The sequence below is a fragment of the Fukomys damarensis genome, unplaced genomic scaffold (assembly GCF_012274545.1).
Source record: "Fukomys damarensis isolate Sample0158 unplaced genomic scaffold, DMR_v1.0_HiC HiC_scaffold_21, whole genome shotgun sequence".
In the NCBI taxonomy this organism is placed as follows: Eukaryota; Metazoa; Chordata; class Mammalia; order Rodentia; family Bathyergidae; genus Fukomys; species Fukomys damarensis.
In genome coordinates this window covers 22,363,387-22,380,320 of record NW_022900933.1, presented here as the reverse complement: position 1 = coordinate 22,380,320, position 16,934 = coordinate 22,363,387, and the positions used below count along the sequence as shown (strand labels likewise).

General features: G+C 41.4%; 1 protein-coding gene across 2 annotated transcripts in view; it reads right to left on the bottom strand.

Annotated features, from left to right (window-relative positions):
• Window positions 1-13,823, bottom strand: part of Tshr (thyroid stimulating hormone receptor) — a 144,003-nt gene extending 130,180 nt beyond the window's left edge. For both annotated transcript variants that reach the window (XM_010616243.2, XM_033766893.1), the window contains exon 1: window positions 13,585-13,823. In XM_010616243.2, coding sequence (XP_010614545.1) covers window positions 13,585-13,754 — 170 coding nt within the window. In that variant the 5' untranslated portion in view covers window positions 13,755-13,823. The remainder of the gene's footprint in view (window positions 1-13,584) is intronic.
• Between the last annotated feature and the right edge of the window lie 3,111 nt (window positions 13,824-16,934).

Genomic DNA, 16,934 nt, shown 5'->3' with positions numbered 1-16,934 from the left:
GATTTCTTGATAGCAGCCATTCTTTGTGGGGTGAGGTGGAATCTCAGTGTTGTTTTCATCTGCATCTCTTGAATGACCAGTGATGTGGAACATTTTTTCAAATATTTTCTTGCTGCTTTTACTTCTTTGTCTGAGAAATGTCTGTTCATTTCGGATGCCCATTTTTGAATTGGGTCTTTATATTTGGAGGGGCTGATTGTTTAGAGTTCTTTATATATTCTAAATAAGAGCCCTTTTTCTGAGGAGCAGCTGGTAAAAATTTTTTCCCACATTGTAGGTTGTCTCTTAGTTCTTTCGATGGTTTCTTTTGCAGTGCAGAAGCTTCTTAATAAGATGAGATCCCCGTTGTTGATTCTTTCTGGTAGTTGCCATGCTACTGAGGATTTGTTCATAAAGTCTTTTCCTATGCCAATGTCTTCAAGAGAGTTGACTCTTCTTAATAGAGCTATACAACTTTAAGATGAGACAATTGTTGAATGGTCTCTGCATGGATGCTCATCCTCTACAAATTGGTATGGGCCAGTTCTTACAAGTCCTTAGACTCACCTCTACATTTGTGATAACAGTTAACCTGTAATCAAGGCACGTTCTGCTTTACCAGGTAGTTCACATACATACGAGGAGTATTAAGCTCCTCATAAGCATTGGTTGATATGGGTATGGTGGACCTCATAGATCTTACAAATTTGTTGATCTTGTGAGTTGAGAAAATAGATTCTCCCACACAGGAAATCCATGGGAGATGAGAAGTTGACCACACATCTGCCTCTAAGACCAAAGTAGGTTGGGGGGAAAATAACTAAACTGAAAGCACTGATAAACATAAAAAGAATAATCTATTTTTTTCACTTAATTTTTTAACTTTTAGAAAATTTTCTTTCTAAGAATATTGGCTAAGTTTTTAAAGGAGATACACAGTGAGGTATCGAAGCATATGTTACTATGAAAAATACCAAGAGATAGCCAGATTGGTGGTGCACACCTGTAATCCCAGCACTTGAGAGGCTAAGACAGGAGGACTGCCCTGAGTTCGAGACCAGCCTGTGCTACACAGTGAGTTTAAGGCCAGCCTGAACTACATAGTGAGACTCTATCTCAAAACACCAACCTCACCACCCGCCAAAAATCTCATCAATAGAAACGATATCATTTGGGTTGTTCTTCAGCTTCTGTAAGCCCTTTGCTTGAGTATTGTATAGGCCAGTGTTGGCAAACCTTTCAGAGCTTCAGTGATACAAATAGCCTGCTGGGGCACACTTGCCACAGGTCTGCCAACACTGGTACAGACTCATGACACAGTTACAGAGAACAGTTCCTGTATTGCTACCGCATTCTCTTTTCTAGACAATCCTTCCTGGGTCTGTTGTCGCGCAGGCCGGGAGCTCACGCGCACGCCGCCGGGTGATCGCAGCCCGCATTCTCTTTTCTAGACATGCTCCCGAAGATTGCCATGAGATCCAGAAGGAAGAAATGCCCACTATTCCTCAGCTAACAGGCTAATATTACTCTCCTTCACAAGATGGGAATACTTAAAACTTTTTGATCTGGGAAAAGAGCTTGTTACTCTAAGCCTCTGAGATAAATCTTTTCAGCGTTTCCACTTTAAGACCTAAGGTGTGAGGCCAGCCCTCTTCATTAATGTGTTAATAATGCAAGTGCTGAAAAGTCTTGCAAGCCTTAGCTTGGCCTGTTTGCATCTGCCTTCTCATGGGCCTGCTTATTGGATCATTTATACACTATCTCTGTGAAGTGATGACGCTTGAACATGTTATGCTCAGAGCAGGAAGGAAGACACAAAAGGTTGCATATTGTATGATTCTAGTTAAAAATTTTTTCTTGAACAGGTAAAGCCATAGAGATAGGAAAAGCAGCTTGGTGGTTTCCAGGTGTTGAGAAGAGTAGTGAGTGGAGAATGCCCGTGTAATTGATACAAGTTCTCCTTCTGAGATGATAAAAATATTTCAAACTTCATAGAGGTGGTAGTTGTACAATATTGTGAATGCACCGAATTTTACTAAATAGTATACTTAAAAGTGGTTATTTTTATATTATGTTAAATATATTTTATAATTGAGTGAGAGAAGGGAGGGAGAGAAAGATAAAAGAAAAGAAGGGAAAAGAAAGTAGAGGAAAGGAAAGGAAGGGAAAGAAATAGAAGAGCAAAAAGTAAAGACACTATGTTTAAGAAGCTAAGTATGGAACAGTAGAAAGAGTCTTGGATTTAGAGTTAGGAAACCTAAGTTTGAATTTTGATTCTTTCACTTACTGGCTCTAACATCAAACACAAGATAATTTCTTTAATCTCGGTTCCCTCAGCTACATTAGAGTCAAATACCTACTTCACAGAGCTGTTGTGAGTACTGAGAGAGATATTTTATATGCAAACACGTAAGGCCTGGCCTCAGAGTTGACACAACATACATAATTGAACAAAAGAAAACAACATAATAGTGATGTCTTTAAAGGTAAAAAAAAAAAAGGACGTTTAACTCATTGTTAAAATATAATGAAAATAACTGGGATTAATAATTCATAATAGGTAATTAGCATCACAAATTTCCAAAATGCAAACACTCAAAGAGTAGATGTTTTCATACTGACAATTTACTACACTTTTCTGGCCTCAAGACATTAATTTAAAGTTAAAAAGTTAATATGGCAAATTCTTCACTTTATTATTGTATTTGAGCTGTATCGAGAGATACCATATTTCATCAACTTAAATGCACATTTAAAAAAATGTATCTCAGAAACAGGAGTCATTGATAGGACGCTGGATCCCCATGAGGAAGTGTCTAGAACACCATCTCAGGGATATACGGTAAATGTTCCTCTGTTCATTCCCAAATGGGACCTGTAGCCATTTGCCAAAATAAAGGTCAACTGGTAAAGAGAAACTCCAGGCTTCTTGAGGATGACTGAATGCAATGTTTCAGCTAATAATGAGTCCTACATCTCAAGATAAATTGTAGATATTGATGTCCACATCAAAGAGCTAGATGCGGAGTGATGGATCCTTTCATATCCTCATTCATTTCACCTATTTGCCTCTGATAAAGACAAAAAACCCCAAAGAGATTGATATAGCGAGTGACAAGGGACTATTTAACTGACAACAGCTAGTAACCAACAATATTAGGTTCTAGCATAGCTTCTGTGCCAGGCATATCCTTATTGGAACATGTTAACATGACTTCTAGCACTTGATACATAATTATTAATCTGGTGAATGTATTCCCTTTTTGGTCCTTATCAACAGAGATAATCAATGAAAAGTAAGATATCTGTACAAAGGAAGGAACAAGAACAGACTATATTCATTGTTTTGTTCCTGGGTACCACTTGCCAACTCTGTTGTGTAAGTCTGATAATCTTGAGTCTCAGCATGACCCAGCTCTTTATTCAAGAGTAAAAGGAAAAACAAGCCTAGCTATACAGTAAGAAAGTTGAGTGCAAGAAGACAGAGGTAAATCCCACAAGGATTGAAGGATCTTTCCATTGGTGCTGTCTTTGGTCTAGGAATTTGAGAATATTCCCTCTAAGGTAAAGAATAAGTTATTGTATTTTGTCCTTCTTACCTGTTACAAAAGAATACAGTACATCTTGGGCCTCTTTGGCTTTTGGAGGCAGTATACATACCACTTAGGAATATGTATGTTCTAAAAGATTTGCTCATTTGTTAGATAGCTTTAAAAATTGCCAGTTTCAGGTAGGACCTAGAACAAAAGATGCTGGGAATGTAGCTCAGTGTTACAACACTTGCCCAGAATGCGTAAGACCCTAGGTTCAATCTCCAGCACTGAAAAACAAAAAGAGAAGTGTCTATGCTAGATTCAGACAGAAATATCAGCTGCCCTAGTCTGTAAGCCACACAACCTAGCAGATCTGACAATACTAGTGGTGTCCACTGTGCATAAAGATATTTTGTGGATTCCCTGGCAAGTCTTAATAAGAGCATTGAAGCTCAGGCTCTTCAGGTTTTGGAGCAAGTCTCTACCTACTGAAGAACAGATATACTCTTGGAAAATATATCCTGGCATACTACTTAGTCCTAATAGAGACCGAGTCCTCTTTGTGGGACACCAAGTAACTCTAAGCCTGTGTTTGCTGATTATGAATGTGATATTGTCAGTTCCACTGAGTCATAAAATAAGGCACTGAACATTTCTGAATTCTGGATCAGGCAAGTTTGGAAAGACAAGGTAACTCACATAAGCAGATGGCTTAGACTCCCACCTCACTCATTTCTGTTGCACCCTTACCTCACCTGGCTTCATGGAAGGCTCTGCATGACCAACTGGTGGAGGGCAAAGGTTGATGACCACTTCATGACTGGTGCAATAAGTTAACGCAAACCAAAAAATGAACTAGTGGTGCATTCAGTTTTGGTCTTAATGGATAGTGGTGAATAAAGCTGTAAGTAATCATTCACCTTGCATGAAGGAAGAAGGGACTAAGTTAAGGATATACATAAAATACCACTAAGTAGCAAGTAATTTGACTGGCTGTTCATTGGTCCAGAAGAAATAATATTGAAAGATAAGCAACATAAAAGTTCAGGGCAGAGGCATATGGATGGATCTATAGGGAGGGACACAATTGGGTGGATCTTTGGGTATAATGTTAATGCCCATCAGAGAGTATCCATTAGTTATTCTGGCTATTGGTCACTCTAAACAATGAGATGGATGGGTGACTCATTCTGTGGGTATCAACCAGTGCCAGTACAATGGACATGAATGAAGTTTCCATGGTAAGAAGGATGGAAGCCAAGCAGGGGCCCAACTGCATGAGCTTTGGTATGATTTGGACATAGTTTGTTCTCCAAAAGGTTTGTGCGCTCCAGGCTTACTCCCCACTGTAATAGCATTGAGAGGTGGTGGAAATATTAAGAGGTGGGTTTTTGGGAAGTGATTATGGCATGGGGGACCTATCCTGGGAAGGCATGAGAGTAGTTTCCTTAGGATCCAGTTGGTTCCCTTCAGAGAGGGTTGTTATAAAGTGAGACCTTGCACCCTTCTACATGTGCCTGTTTTCCTTTCTGTTTCTACCTGTTGTGATACACAATCTGGAGGCTGGCTAAATAAGTACCAGTGCTATAGTTTTGGGCTTCCAGCATCAGAATCATGAGTTAAATAAACTTCTTTTCTTAATAAAGTACATAGCCTTGGAAATTTCATGGCAACATGAGACACACTAAGATAGTCTCCTTTTCATTTAGGCTAATCATGAAACTGCCTCGGTGAAAGCCTAAACTGCTAGGAACAGAGAGCAATGTTGTGTTGTGATATAGCAAATTTCCTGAAAGACAGCAGCCAGCCATTTGAGGGCATCACTACATCCTTTTTACCTTGTAGGAAATAAGTGATTTATTTTTAAAATAATCATTACTTTGGATTTGAGTTTGTCTAATTTCAGTGCTTCCACTAACATTATTGTTCAAACATTTACAGAATACCTGATCGACCACTATGAAAACCCTTTCAACTTAGCAACACATCAACCTAGCATCAACCTAGCAACATAGCAACACACTTCATGTTAGAGATGGTGCAAAAAGGATGCATGACCTCTAGTCCACTGTACCCCGTGTACCCATGTTTTCCCATGTACCCCACCAGTCAGAAGCACTCTACCTATTAGAAGGATGGAATGGACATTAAGGTTCAGCAAGGGCGCCAACCTGGGGATCTAACTAATGAAGTATATACATTGAAGCAAGAGCCATGTGTGCTGTGTTGTATGTATGTGGCCAGAATACATGGGGCTAAGTGCCTCTGTGCATTGGCAGGACTGGCCCTTCTCACCATCAACTCTAACATTTACAATTTGAGCTTCTTGTCTCTAATCCTGCCATATTAAAAGTTTTAGTTTGTGAGTGTAAAGATTACTTCTGCTGAGTAAAATACAGAAGGGCCTGATACTAGAATGATCACTTGTTCATTTGGGCTTCTCATTCCAGTGGATGCAAAGTTAAGTAAAGCAATTTCTCAACTTATAGGAATCTTAGATTCTCTCTACCATAAGAGGAAACAGCAGCCACTATCCATTAGCAGCAGCAAGGAATATGTCTAGAACAGAGGGATTTCACTGAGGTATGTTTTGGTTCTTCTGTGCCCAGTGACAATGGTGAAGGGAAAAATAACAACTACAGTTGACAAAGGCAAGTCCTGAAGGACCCAGAATCCTTGGAGTTGAAGTCTGATCCTCCTAATAGGCAATTACCTCAACCAGGCAGTGTGGGCCAAGGTAAGGGAAATCTATAACTAGAGAAAGGCTATACAAAATAGAACAATAGAGCAGTCTATTTCACAAACCCTCTTATATATGTCTTTGCAAAGATTGCATCTTAAAGGAGTTTTGCAGCGGATTGGATTTGTATCTCCCTCTCTCACTGGAAAGAAGTGAGGATAGTTTGTTCTTACAAAATTGAAGGCCCTACATTTTAGCATGGGAGCTGGCTAGAGTAGCAAACTTGGGCAAATGGGACTTGTAAATTCTAAACTACACTGAGCACCTCTTACACATCACTGTAGCCTTACCTATCTCTTATTCTAGTCATGATATAGCACCAGCTCTGTCCTACTAGCTTCACAAAGGTACCACCTGATAGTATCATACCTCAGTCATGCACCATAGACCTCTCATCTCTACTCTGGGCTTTCCTGTTAGTCCCCAGGATTTATTTCATCCCCCAGACACAAGAAAGAAAAATTGGTAGCCAATATTCTGACAAAAATTGTGAGAAATTTTAAGGAAGAGGAAACTTCCTCCCTGCTACAGCCAGAGTCCTGAGGTACACATCATCTGAATTCTTCAGTCGTCTCATAGCATCCAGCAAACATTTGCTTCTAGTAACTATAAATACTCCCTCTTTTCCTGCTTCATTTTCCCATTCCATTGTATTCTCCTGTAAGAATTCTCACACTCCCTCCATTTACAGAAGAACCAATACTAAGACGTCACCACTTCCTGCCTTTTGCTTAGCCCGCACACAGTCTTCCGAAGGCCTGTTGGGTTTACTTCAAAATAGATCCATTCAACCATTCTTCATGCATTCAACCATTTCCATCATCTAGCTATTCAGCTGGTTCAGGCCATTATCATCTCTTATCTGAATAAAAAACATAGCAACCAGGGTGATACTAATAAAATACAAGTAAGATCTTCTGTTTTGGGAGGAGGGAGGCTCAAAATTCTTAAAAGCTTTTTATCTCATTCAGAAAATAAGTACAAAGTGTAATAAAAATACAGTGAATGTTTAAAATTTTAAACATTTATCATTTTAGAAGACACATGGCTATTAATCCCCTCCAAATGCTTTTCCTTGTTTGGAGCACACTCATGCCATTGTCCTTGCTACTCCTAAAGCAGTTCTGGAAGTCCTCTTTCATAGTGTCTTTGTATGGTTGCCTCAATGTACTGAATCAAGTCAAAACATTTATGGCAATTTCTGTCAAATAAAAACATTGCAGTGCATCCTCATCTGCCTTATTCGCCAGAACGGGTACCATGTGACTTCTGGGTCTTTTCTAAAGTCAAAATTACCAGGAAAAAAACCAAAACCCAAAACAGAAACATTCTGAATCAAGCCAGGACATTAAGGCAACCATGACAACTTACCTAAAGACACTCTTGAAAAATGTCCTCCAGGGCCGGGGATGTAGCTCAGTGGTTCAGTGGCCTGCCTCGCAAGCCCAAGGACCTGAGTTGGGTCCCTGGTACCAAAAGAAAAAAGAAAAAATGAAAAAGGACCTCCAGACCTGCTTCAGCAAGTGGCACGAATGGGGGATAAGTGTGTTGGAAGTCGAGGTGAATATTCTGAGGGTAAGTAATGGCAATGCGTCTTTTACTTAATAAATTTTAAAAACATTAAAGCATTCACCGTCTTGTTTGATCAGACCTTACATTAACATACATTTTTTCGTACACCATTATATATATATCACATTATATATTATGTATATAATGCGTTATTTAAACATATACTATTGTGCATGTATAATATATATTACACTTTATGTATATGTGTGTGAGGATCTAGACCTACAAAGTCTAACATGATCGTTCACCAGTAACTTCTCTGGCCTTGTTTTTTTTCCTACTTCAGACACATTTCTTTTCTTGTTGCTTTTTAAAACATCCTCTGCATATTTTTCCCACACCACTCTTGCCTCTGTATTTATTTACAGTTTTCTTCTTCTGGATATCAACCTGTCTTCTTTTTTGGCTCCTTCTAGTATTTATTCAAATGTCCCTTCTCAGTGATGCCTTCTGTTATAGACCTAATGTTTGTACCTTCTCAAAATTTTCATAGGCTGAAACCTACCCCCAGTATGAGTATGAGGAAGCTGGTTCTTTTAGAGGTAATTAGGTCATAAGGATGAGGCTCTGTGATGAAATTAGTGCTCTTAGCCAGGTGTGGTGGCGCACTCCTGTAATCCCAGCACTCGGGAGGCTGAGGCAGGAAGATTGCTGTGAGTTTGAGACTGGCCTGGGCTACATAGTGAGCTCCAGGTTAGTCTCAACTACATAGTGAGACCCTGTCTCAAAAAACCAAAAAAAGAAATTAGTGCTCTTATAATAAGAAAACAGAGGAACTCTGCTTTCTACCTTGAGAAGATGCAACAAGAAGGGACCTAGTTATAAACTAGAAAATAGGACACCAAACATGGTGTCTGACCATTTAAAATGTAATTTCCAGCATACCTTCTCTCACTCTCTTTCTTTATATCTCTCCTTTACAGGAGAATGTCACCATCTGACATTCTTATTGGTTTACTTTTCTTGGGGGGGGTACTGTTTCCCCATGCTATCATGAAAGATAATTTACTATATATCTCCAATGCCTAGAAAAGTATAGCTCAAAAATGATCAATAAATGTTTATGAAAAAAAAGGAAGGCAAATTAATTGCAATAAAATACTAGTTATCCAGAGAGAGAATTTTTGGTCATCTCAAATCTTTGGACCATGTCCATAAACCCATAAGTACCTGGAAGGGTTGATGAAATGGAAACAATGCGGTCAGAAATCCCTTTAAAAGACTTCCTCCCATGCGAGTTCCTCATTTTATGTCTTTAAATCCCACATGCAGAGGCTTCCTCCCAAGACAGACTTAGTTTCCTTGCTCACAGATTGGATAACAAAATATAAAGTAACAGTATGTGGTAATAAGAAGAAACCATTTCACCCCCCTCTCTGGAGTTGGGTAATTATGATAACATTTGGGCATGGATAATGTTAAGCTAAATACAAAAGACAAGCCGAGAGTTTAATGTACCATATAAATAGAGAGATTGATGTAGGATAGAAGAGATACAAACTAGGTAGAAAGGAGACAAGAAAATTGAGATTTTAAAAAGTTGTACTTTTAAGAAAAACTGCAGCTTCGGGACACAAACCCAGTTTTTCTTTTCCTTCTTGTCTCCCAAAGCGCAGTACACCAGAGCAACTCCCTTCCACCTACAGATGGCTTTGCCCTTCTTCTTTTGACTTCAGATATCCTTACTCACTTGTGAGTAAACCACCTTGTCAGATCTCCCATGTGAAGGGCCCATGATGACAGTTTGGGTGGCCATCCTCTCCCGCCCATGAGACATGACTAAGACTATCAATGATTGCAGTCCACAGATTTCCACCACCCAGACCCACAAAAGATGTCCAGTTACCAGTGGTACCATGCCTCATTTCTCTGAGCACTCACACTCTACTCTTGAGAGCATCCTAAATCTCTTTCTAATAAACCCTTCTCTTGCCCCTTACTGATGTGTCCTGACAATTCTTTTTCCATGACAAGAGTCAGCGAACCTGAATGTATTTTAAAGGGGTAGGATAAGTTCCTTATTTCAGCCTCAGGAACCACTCAGACCCAAGCCTGTGACAGGATCCCATTTCCTAAAAGAAAAATTTCAATCATTGGAGTTCTTTCCAGGTGCCAACGCAATGTGGGAAATTCCCTTTAAGTTGATGATGAAATATTTGAATTCTGGCATAGTCTCCTGATGACAAAATAACTTCAAGCAGACTGTACCAGAAAACCCCAGGGGAAATACATGTGTCACCACATGTCAGGGAACAATATTTACCAGATGCTTTCAAAATCACAAATGGTTGATTTGTAACTTAAAGAATTTTATTTGAAAATTTCTGGAACATTCTGTTCTTAAGAATTTGTACAGAAACAAACAAAGTAGAGTCTGACATCTAAATGGAACACTTCAAGTTCAGTCTGTAATTTTGAATAAATGGGACCATTTTGCCTCCAGTTAATTTTTTTCTATTTTTTATAGCAGTAATGAAAAGCAACAGGTAACTAAGTATATCAGTGATCTTCAGTAAAAACAGAGACAGTGTAAAGGATTTAACGTCGGGGGTGATGCATTAACCATTTGTAAAACATTTCTTTAAATTACTAACTTGAAGAGTGGCCACATTTGATACACTTCCACGTAAAGATCTCCTTAAGTGATGGGGCTAAATGTGCACCATAAAGAAAGTAATCATCTTAATAATATAGTCAAAGGGAATAAGACTGTCACTTTTAAAGGTCAGACAGCTTTTCCTTACTTTTAAAATATGTTGTGTTCTTTGTAATAAAATAAATTGAGTAATGGTGAACATCAAATGTATACTTACAGCCACACAAAAACACCAAATTATTACAAAGCAGAATTTTTAACTTTTGATGGAGGAGTGGTCAAGGACACCTTTGAAAAATCTAAGAAATGCAACGACATATGTATACACAAATATTCACACAATAACAGATTCCCAGCAATACAACCATGAATTTCTAGGAATTCTCTGAATCTCTGGTTAATAAACTTCAATCTGAAGGGTAACTGCCATATCCGTATAATCAAGAAACACAATAACCAAACAGATAAAACTCTTGATAAATGAAGCATTATGTTCGGACAAGATTAATTAAAAATACTAAGACTTGGACCACAGAGCACCGGGGTTTGTTCACGCAGATGGAAAGGACTGGATTATGGATTGTGGTTTTGGGCCTCAGAGGAGACGGTCTGATTGCTGAGGGTGGGCTCTTAAAACACACACAATAGGGCTCCGGATTTAGCTCAGTGGTTCTGGCACCTATTGGGGGATCAAACTCAGGACCTTGCACTTGTGAGGCAGGAGCGGTGCCACTGAGCTAAATTCCCATCCCTCTTTCTCATACCTTCCTCTTCCTCTTCCTCTTCTTCTTCGCCCTTCCTCCCCCCTACCCTGTGCCTTTTACTCTTTCTTTTTTCCAGGGCCATATCCCAACCCTTTTTTATTTTGACACAAAATCTCACTAAGTCATTAAATTGCCCAGCCTGGGTTCAAACTTGTGATTCTCATGCGTCATCTACCCAAGGTGCTGAGATTACTGGCATGTGCCACCATTCCTGTTTCAGCCAGCACTTTCTTGAGGAAGAATCCATACAAATACAGAACGACTATCCAAATCCATCCACTTTCTCAGAGAAGGGATGGTCCTCTTATTCTTCTAAATAAGAGAAAGTGCCAAATCAATCTTCTAACTTGGTTTTGAAGTAATATGATCTATAATTACTTTCCAAGATTCAAATGTATTGTCTTGCCTCATTTCAATTCCCAACTGGAAGAAGTCATTTTTTTTCAGACTTTCTGTGTATCAAAGATTGTCGAATGTTCCACTGGGGAACAGGCATGCCAGTTCACCCTCACCTCCCACCCAGTTAAAGCCACTGTTGTAATGAGAATGTATCATGTCCTTTGGGAAGGACCTGGAGAGGAAAGATTCAGAAACCACCTCTTCACTGATTACCACAAACAGTGCAGCTCTCTCCCGCAACCCATAACACCAAAGGACAAATGTAGGGGTAGTAAAGAAAGAGGAGGTCTGCTGACCTTCTGACACCATAATAAAGGGGTAGAAGATAAAGCTTAGGAAGAATTGTTCTCCACATTGTAATGATTTACAAAATGGTTAGGCCATGGTTATATAGCATCTTGATATAGGATACTGATAGAAGGCAAATAACTCTGTAAGAGCGTAAGGCTTCACATTTTAAACCAGTGGGGGCTCTTCAAAACTGAAAAGGATTACACAAGGAGTAACATAAAGCTTGGGCAAGAACATCCCTGGGGTTGTAGTCACCGCTAGATGAGCATATCATTTAACCATGCTTTCCGTCAATTTTCTTATCCCTATCTCAGAATAACTTCATTCTTTAGGACACAGTACCTTGCTCCCGGTTATTTGCAAAGCCAGGGCCTTCTAGTGGCTACTTTTGTCATCATTCTGATTCAGTGGTTTCCTTCAGATGATATTCATTAGCATCCGGATGTCAGAAAGCTTTGCGTTGAACCTTCCATCAGAAGAAAAACTGACCCTCCAAATAAATGATCTCACTCAGTTTCACAGTTAATGAGAGAGGTAATAAAGAGTGCAGAAGGCAGGTTTCCTGCTGCTATTCCGTTGTTTACTCTTTATTTTTTTTCCTCATTGAGTTTATTGGTACATTTTAGGTATACAGTACAGTTATATTCGTCATTGGGATCTTGTACCTTTACGTGACAGGTCTTGGTTTTCATTTTTTCCCCTTGTCCCTGCCCTCCCTTCACCCCCTCCTCCCCTCCCCCTTTACAAACACTTTATTTCCATTTTTTCATTTTCTCCTATCTTTTTCTTTTCCCTTATTACCTTTCCCCTACCCTTCCCACTTTCCCTACACCTTTAGCCTTTTTCTTCCTATTTCACATTGTCAATTATCTCATCCATTGTTTACTCTTTGCCGTTCCTTGCTCTCAACATTCGATGAAATTGTTAATAGGATAATCAGTTCCTTTGCACTCTTGGAGCCACACTTCTCTTCAACGACTCTTGAGTTTCTGCCACCAATAACTCTCTGAAGAATGGATGTCTTGGGGCTTCTTTCATGCAGTGTCCACACTTTGGACAATCTGGGACCAACATATTCATTTGCTCATTCATTTACTTAAGCTTTTTTTTTTTTTTTTAAAGAAGCAAAGCAGTTGCAGGTCCTGTGCTGGGTCTGAGGAATTCAGGGTTGAACGACCGACCGGGTCTCTGTGTTAAAGGAGCTCATTTCTGCTCGGGTAGGCACACAACGCAACAAGCCACAGGAAAGCGCGCAGCGTGTGAGGGCTAGGGACGTGTTCATGGCCCGATTGTCAGGAGAGAGGGTAGCTCACCCAGCCTAGGGGTCGTGGGTGAGAAGGGCCTTCCTTCAGGAATTAACACATCTGGATCTTGGAAACAGCATTAGGGATGAAGAAAAGAGTGCTTTAGAAGAGGGGACAGAATGTGAATGGGAGGCAAGGGCACCTGTAAGCCAGAAGGAGGCAAAGTGCAAAGCGACAGTTCTTTAGAAAGGACACCTCCCAGTTATCTTGCACCGAGTTTTGTTACACATCACGCGAATGTCCGCAATAATATCTTCCCAAGTGTGGACGACTGTTTACTCACAGACAGTGCACACGCGCGCGCACACACCCCCTGCGGCCTGTTCTCCGACTTCTCTGGGCATTCTGTCCATTTCCAGGTCCCTGGGCCCCTGGTCCTACCCGCTCTGCTCTCCCGGGTACTCACAGCGTCTCTGTGCCGGGCGGCAGGCTGGGGATGAGGTGGATATCCTTGCAGGTGACTCTGAAGTCATCCTCCTGGTGGCACTGGCAGGGTGGAGATGGACACTCCTTCCCCACCAGGCTCCCGGGCAGGGCGAGCAGCAGTGCTAGCCGCAGCGGCAACTCGGGCTTCATTTTCCACAGCCCCCAGGGCTACTTGTGCAACCCGCACGGCCGCCTCATTCTCTGCTTCTGCGCCTGCTGTTCCCCCAGGCTAAAGCAGACGGGAGGGGAGGGGCGCGAGGAGGCCGGGCTCGGCGGGCTGTGACCTCACCACCGGAGCGGAGGCCGGAGAGGGCGAGGAGGCTCTCAAGTGCTGCGCTTCCCTAGGCAACTTTCCACGCAAACAAGCCTACTTTCCTGGGCCGGAGCCACGCGGCACGAGCCGTCGGTTCGCGGCCACCCAGAGCCGGTCCCGCGGCGGCCCCACGCGTTCCTCCTGTGATGTTTCCCCGAGCCCTCCTTCAGAGCGCCTCCACCAACTCCCTTGCTTTTCCGCTCCCTGAGCCTTCTACCAGCGCTGCCTCCCCGGGACCCTCCCGCGCGCTTTATCTACACGAAATCCCCGCGGGGTGCAGTGTGCGGGGCCGACCGGTGTCCTGCAGACCTTCGGCCTCTCCCGGCCAGGGAACCCTCTGCTGAGGGTCGAAGGGGAGCACAGGGGCCGGGCCAGCTCTAGGTGTAGCGGAAGCCGCTGCGCGACACCCCTGGAGGCCCCCCTTTTTTGGGGGGGTACCGGGGATTGAACTCGGGTTCTTTCCGCTTGCAAGGCAGGCCACCGAACCGGGGTACCGGGGATTGAAGTCGGGTTCTTTGGGCTTGCAAGGCAGGCCACCGAACCGCTGAGCTAAATCCTCGGCCCCCTTTGAGCGCCCGGCTCAGTGCGCGACCCACCAACTCGTCCAACTCGTCCAGGCCAGACAGGAACTGGGCTCTGGCGCCATCTGCTGTGCACAGCCGGAATCGCAGTAACTGTCTGACTCCCGCGATGGGTCTCTAAATCCAGCTTCGTGAGGCGCCTTTGAAGCCAGCCTGGAAATCCAGACTTTTCTGGTTTGCCTGAAAATGCTATTATTTCATACATCCCTACCTGAGAAGATGAGAAGAAAAAGAATACTTAGGCGTACCTGATCACTTGTACATCGTTCTACACACACTAGTCAAAGAGGCTGACTACAAATAGAGATCAGATCATGCCATTTTCCTTCTTTAGGGTCTTTAGTTGCTTACTAATTCCTCTTAGGACAAAGGGAATATCAACTCCCTATAAACTGCGAGTCCTTTTGTGTGAAACTGTGGCACTGGGGGAAAGCCATGGCGATGGAAATCAAAGTAAAAGTTAAAGGGAAACGATTATAAAAAGGAGAGAACGCACAAGTGTTCCATACTTAAACTGGAGGTTAAGTACGTGTACAATTATTCCTCGTTTAACCACCTTCGGACCTCAGAACCAAGGCGCTGTTCAGACTTATAACCAGCCACTCAGCCTTACCTGTCTTGTTTTTTCTTTTTGGGGGGTACAATTCTGAACACGTTGTTGATAGAATCTCAGTGTCCTTTTTTTTGGGTACTGTGCATCTTGTTTATACCGTAATTTCGCTATTTCTACTGTAAAGTACTGTAGTTTTCTGTTCTATTATACATTACAGCACTGCATGTAGGAGTTACGCAAAGAAGAGCAAAGTCATCAAATTGGAGTTTCTTTTGACCATTTCTTTGTTCTTAATATTGTAATGTGTGTACTGTACACAACTCCTTGAGCAACCAATTCATTTAATGACCTAGCCGAGAGACCGTAACTAGGACATTAAAGGAAGAATGCCTGTATTTTAGGCACATTCACTAAGCATGTTGTGCAAATAAACATAGCATTCATGAATATATATATATATATATATATATTTCGATACTGTCTGATGCCAGGGAAAAATACTCCCTGATATTTTTTTGGATATTGGCCAGTCTCACTGAGAAATTGCTTTTTGTTGCCTCAATATCCGAAAAATGAATGGTTTTCCTGTTTTGATGCAGAAGGGAGTGATTCGGAGCACTGTTGTAAGACCCGCTGATCACATATGATAAATGCAGAACAGCTATGCTAAAGGGCCAGAAAAAATGTGTCAATTCACTCTTTTTATTGGACTTACTTCTAAGGACTACTTGCTTCCAACAGTTTTTCAGGTGGTAGAACTGATTTATTTGGGGTAAAATAAATTCTCAGACATAAACTCTTTAGAAATGATGTTACCTTTGAAACTTTTTGTTATATAGAAATGTCTCATATCATATGGGTGTACATGTTTTCTCAAGGGTTATATATATATGCTTCTGAGCCGTGGGAAACATTGAACAATTATCACTGTTATTCTTGGCCAATTCTTCCCCAATTAAAAAGTAAGTCCCTTCTGAACATTCTACGCGTGTTTCCATGAACATGAGAAGTTTCCTGGCCAGTGGGAATTGGCCATCTTCCTGGTACTGGATAACGGAAAGTTGCTTTTCTCTCTGACTTTTTAGATACTTCTTTGTCCAGCCTCTGGTTTTTCACATGTATGTAATGATTAGCACACTGATGAATATTCCCTGGAGACCTTTTGCAGTTCTCTGGAGTTTTTGCTCTAAATGGCTCCTTGTACACCTATAGTTTATCCTAAAACTTCATCTACCTTCGTCTTCCCAGGCTCTGAGATTTGCCTTCATATCAGAGCATGCACTGGGCTCTGTCTGGGTTCCTTTTCCTTCTAATGTGGCCTAAATATTCTTTCAAGACAGTAAGTTTTTTTTCATTATTGGGGATTGAACCCAGGGCTTTCACACGGAACTATATCCTCAGCCCCTTTTCTATTTTTTACTTTGAGATAGAGTCTAATTAAATCATTAAGTTCCTTAGGCTAGGCTCAAACTTGCAATCCTTCTGACTCAGCCTCCCAGAGTGTTAGGATTATGGATATGTGCCAAAATACCAACTTCTTTTTAAAGATGGGGTTTTATTATGTAGTCCAGGTTGGCCTCGAACTAGCTATGTAGTAAGGCGACCTCAAACTTATTACCTTCCTGCTTCACCCTCCTGAATGCTGGAATTACATGTGAGTGCCACCACACATGTCTAATTTTCACTATCTTGAAAAGTGTTTTTCCATATATTTTGTCTTTTAATTTTTTCATCTAGTTGATTTTGATGAGAGGGTAAATCTGGTCTCTTACTCTACCTTAACTCAGAGCAAACGTGCTGAAATCTGTAACGTGTGTGTGTGTGTGTGTGTGTGTGTGTGTGTGTGTGTGTGTGTCTAGAGCGCAGAGGGGGCTGTGTGTGAG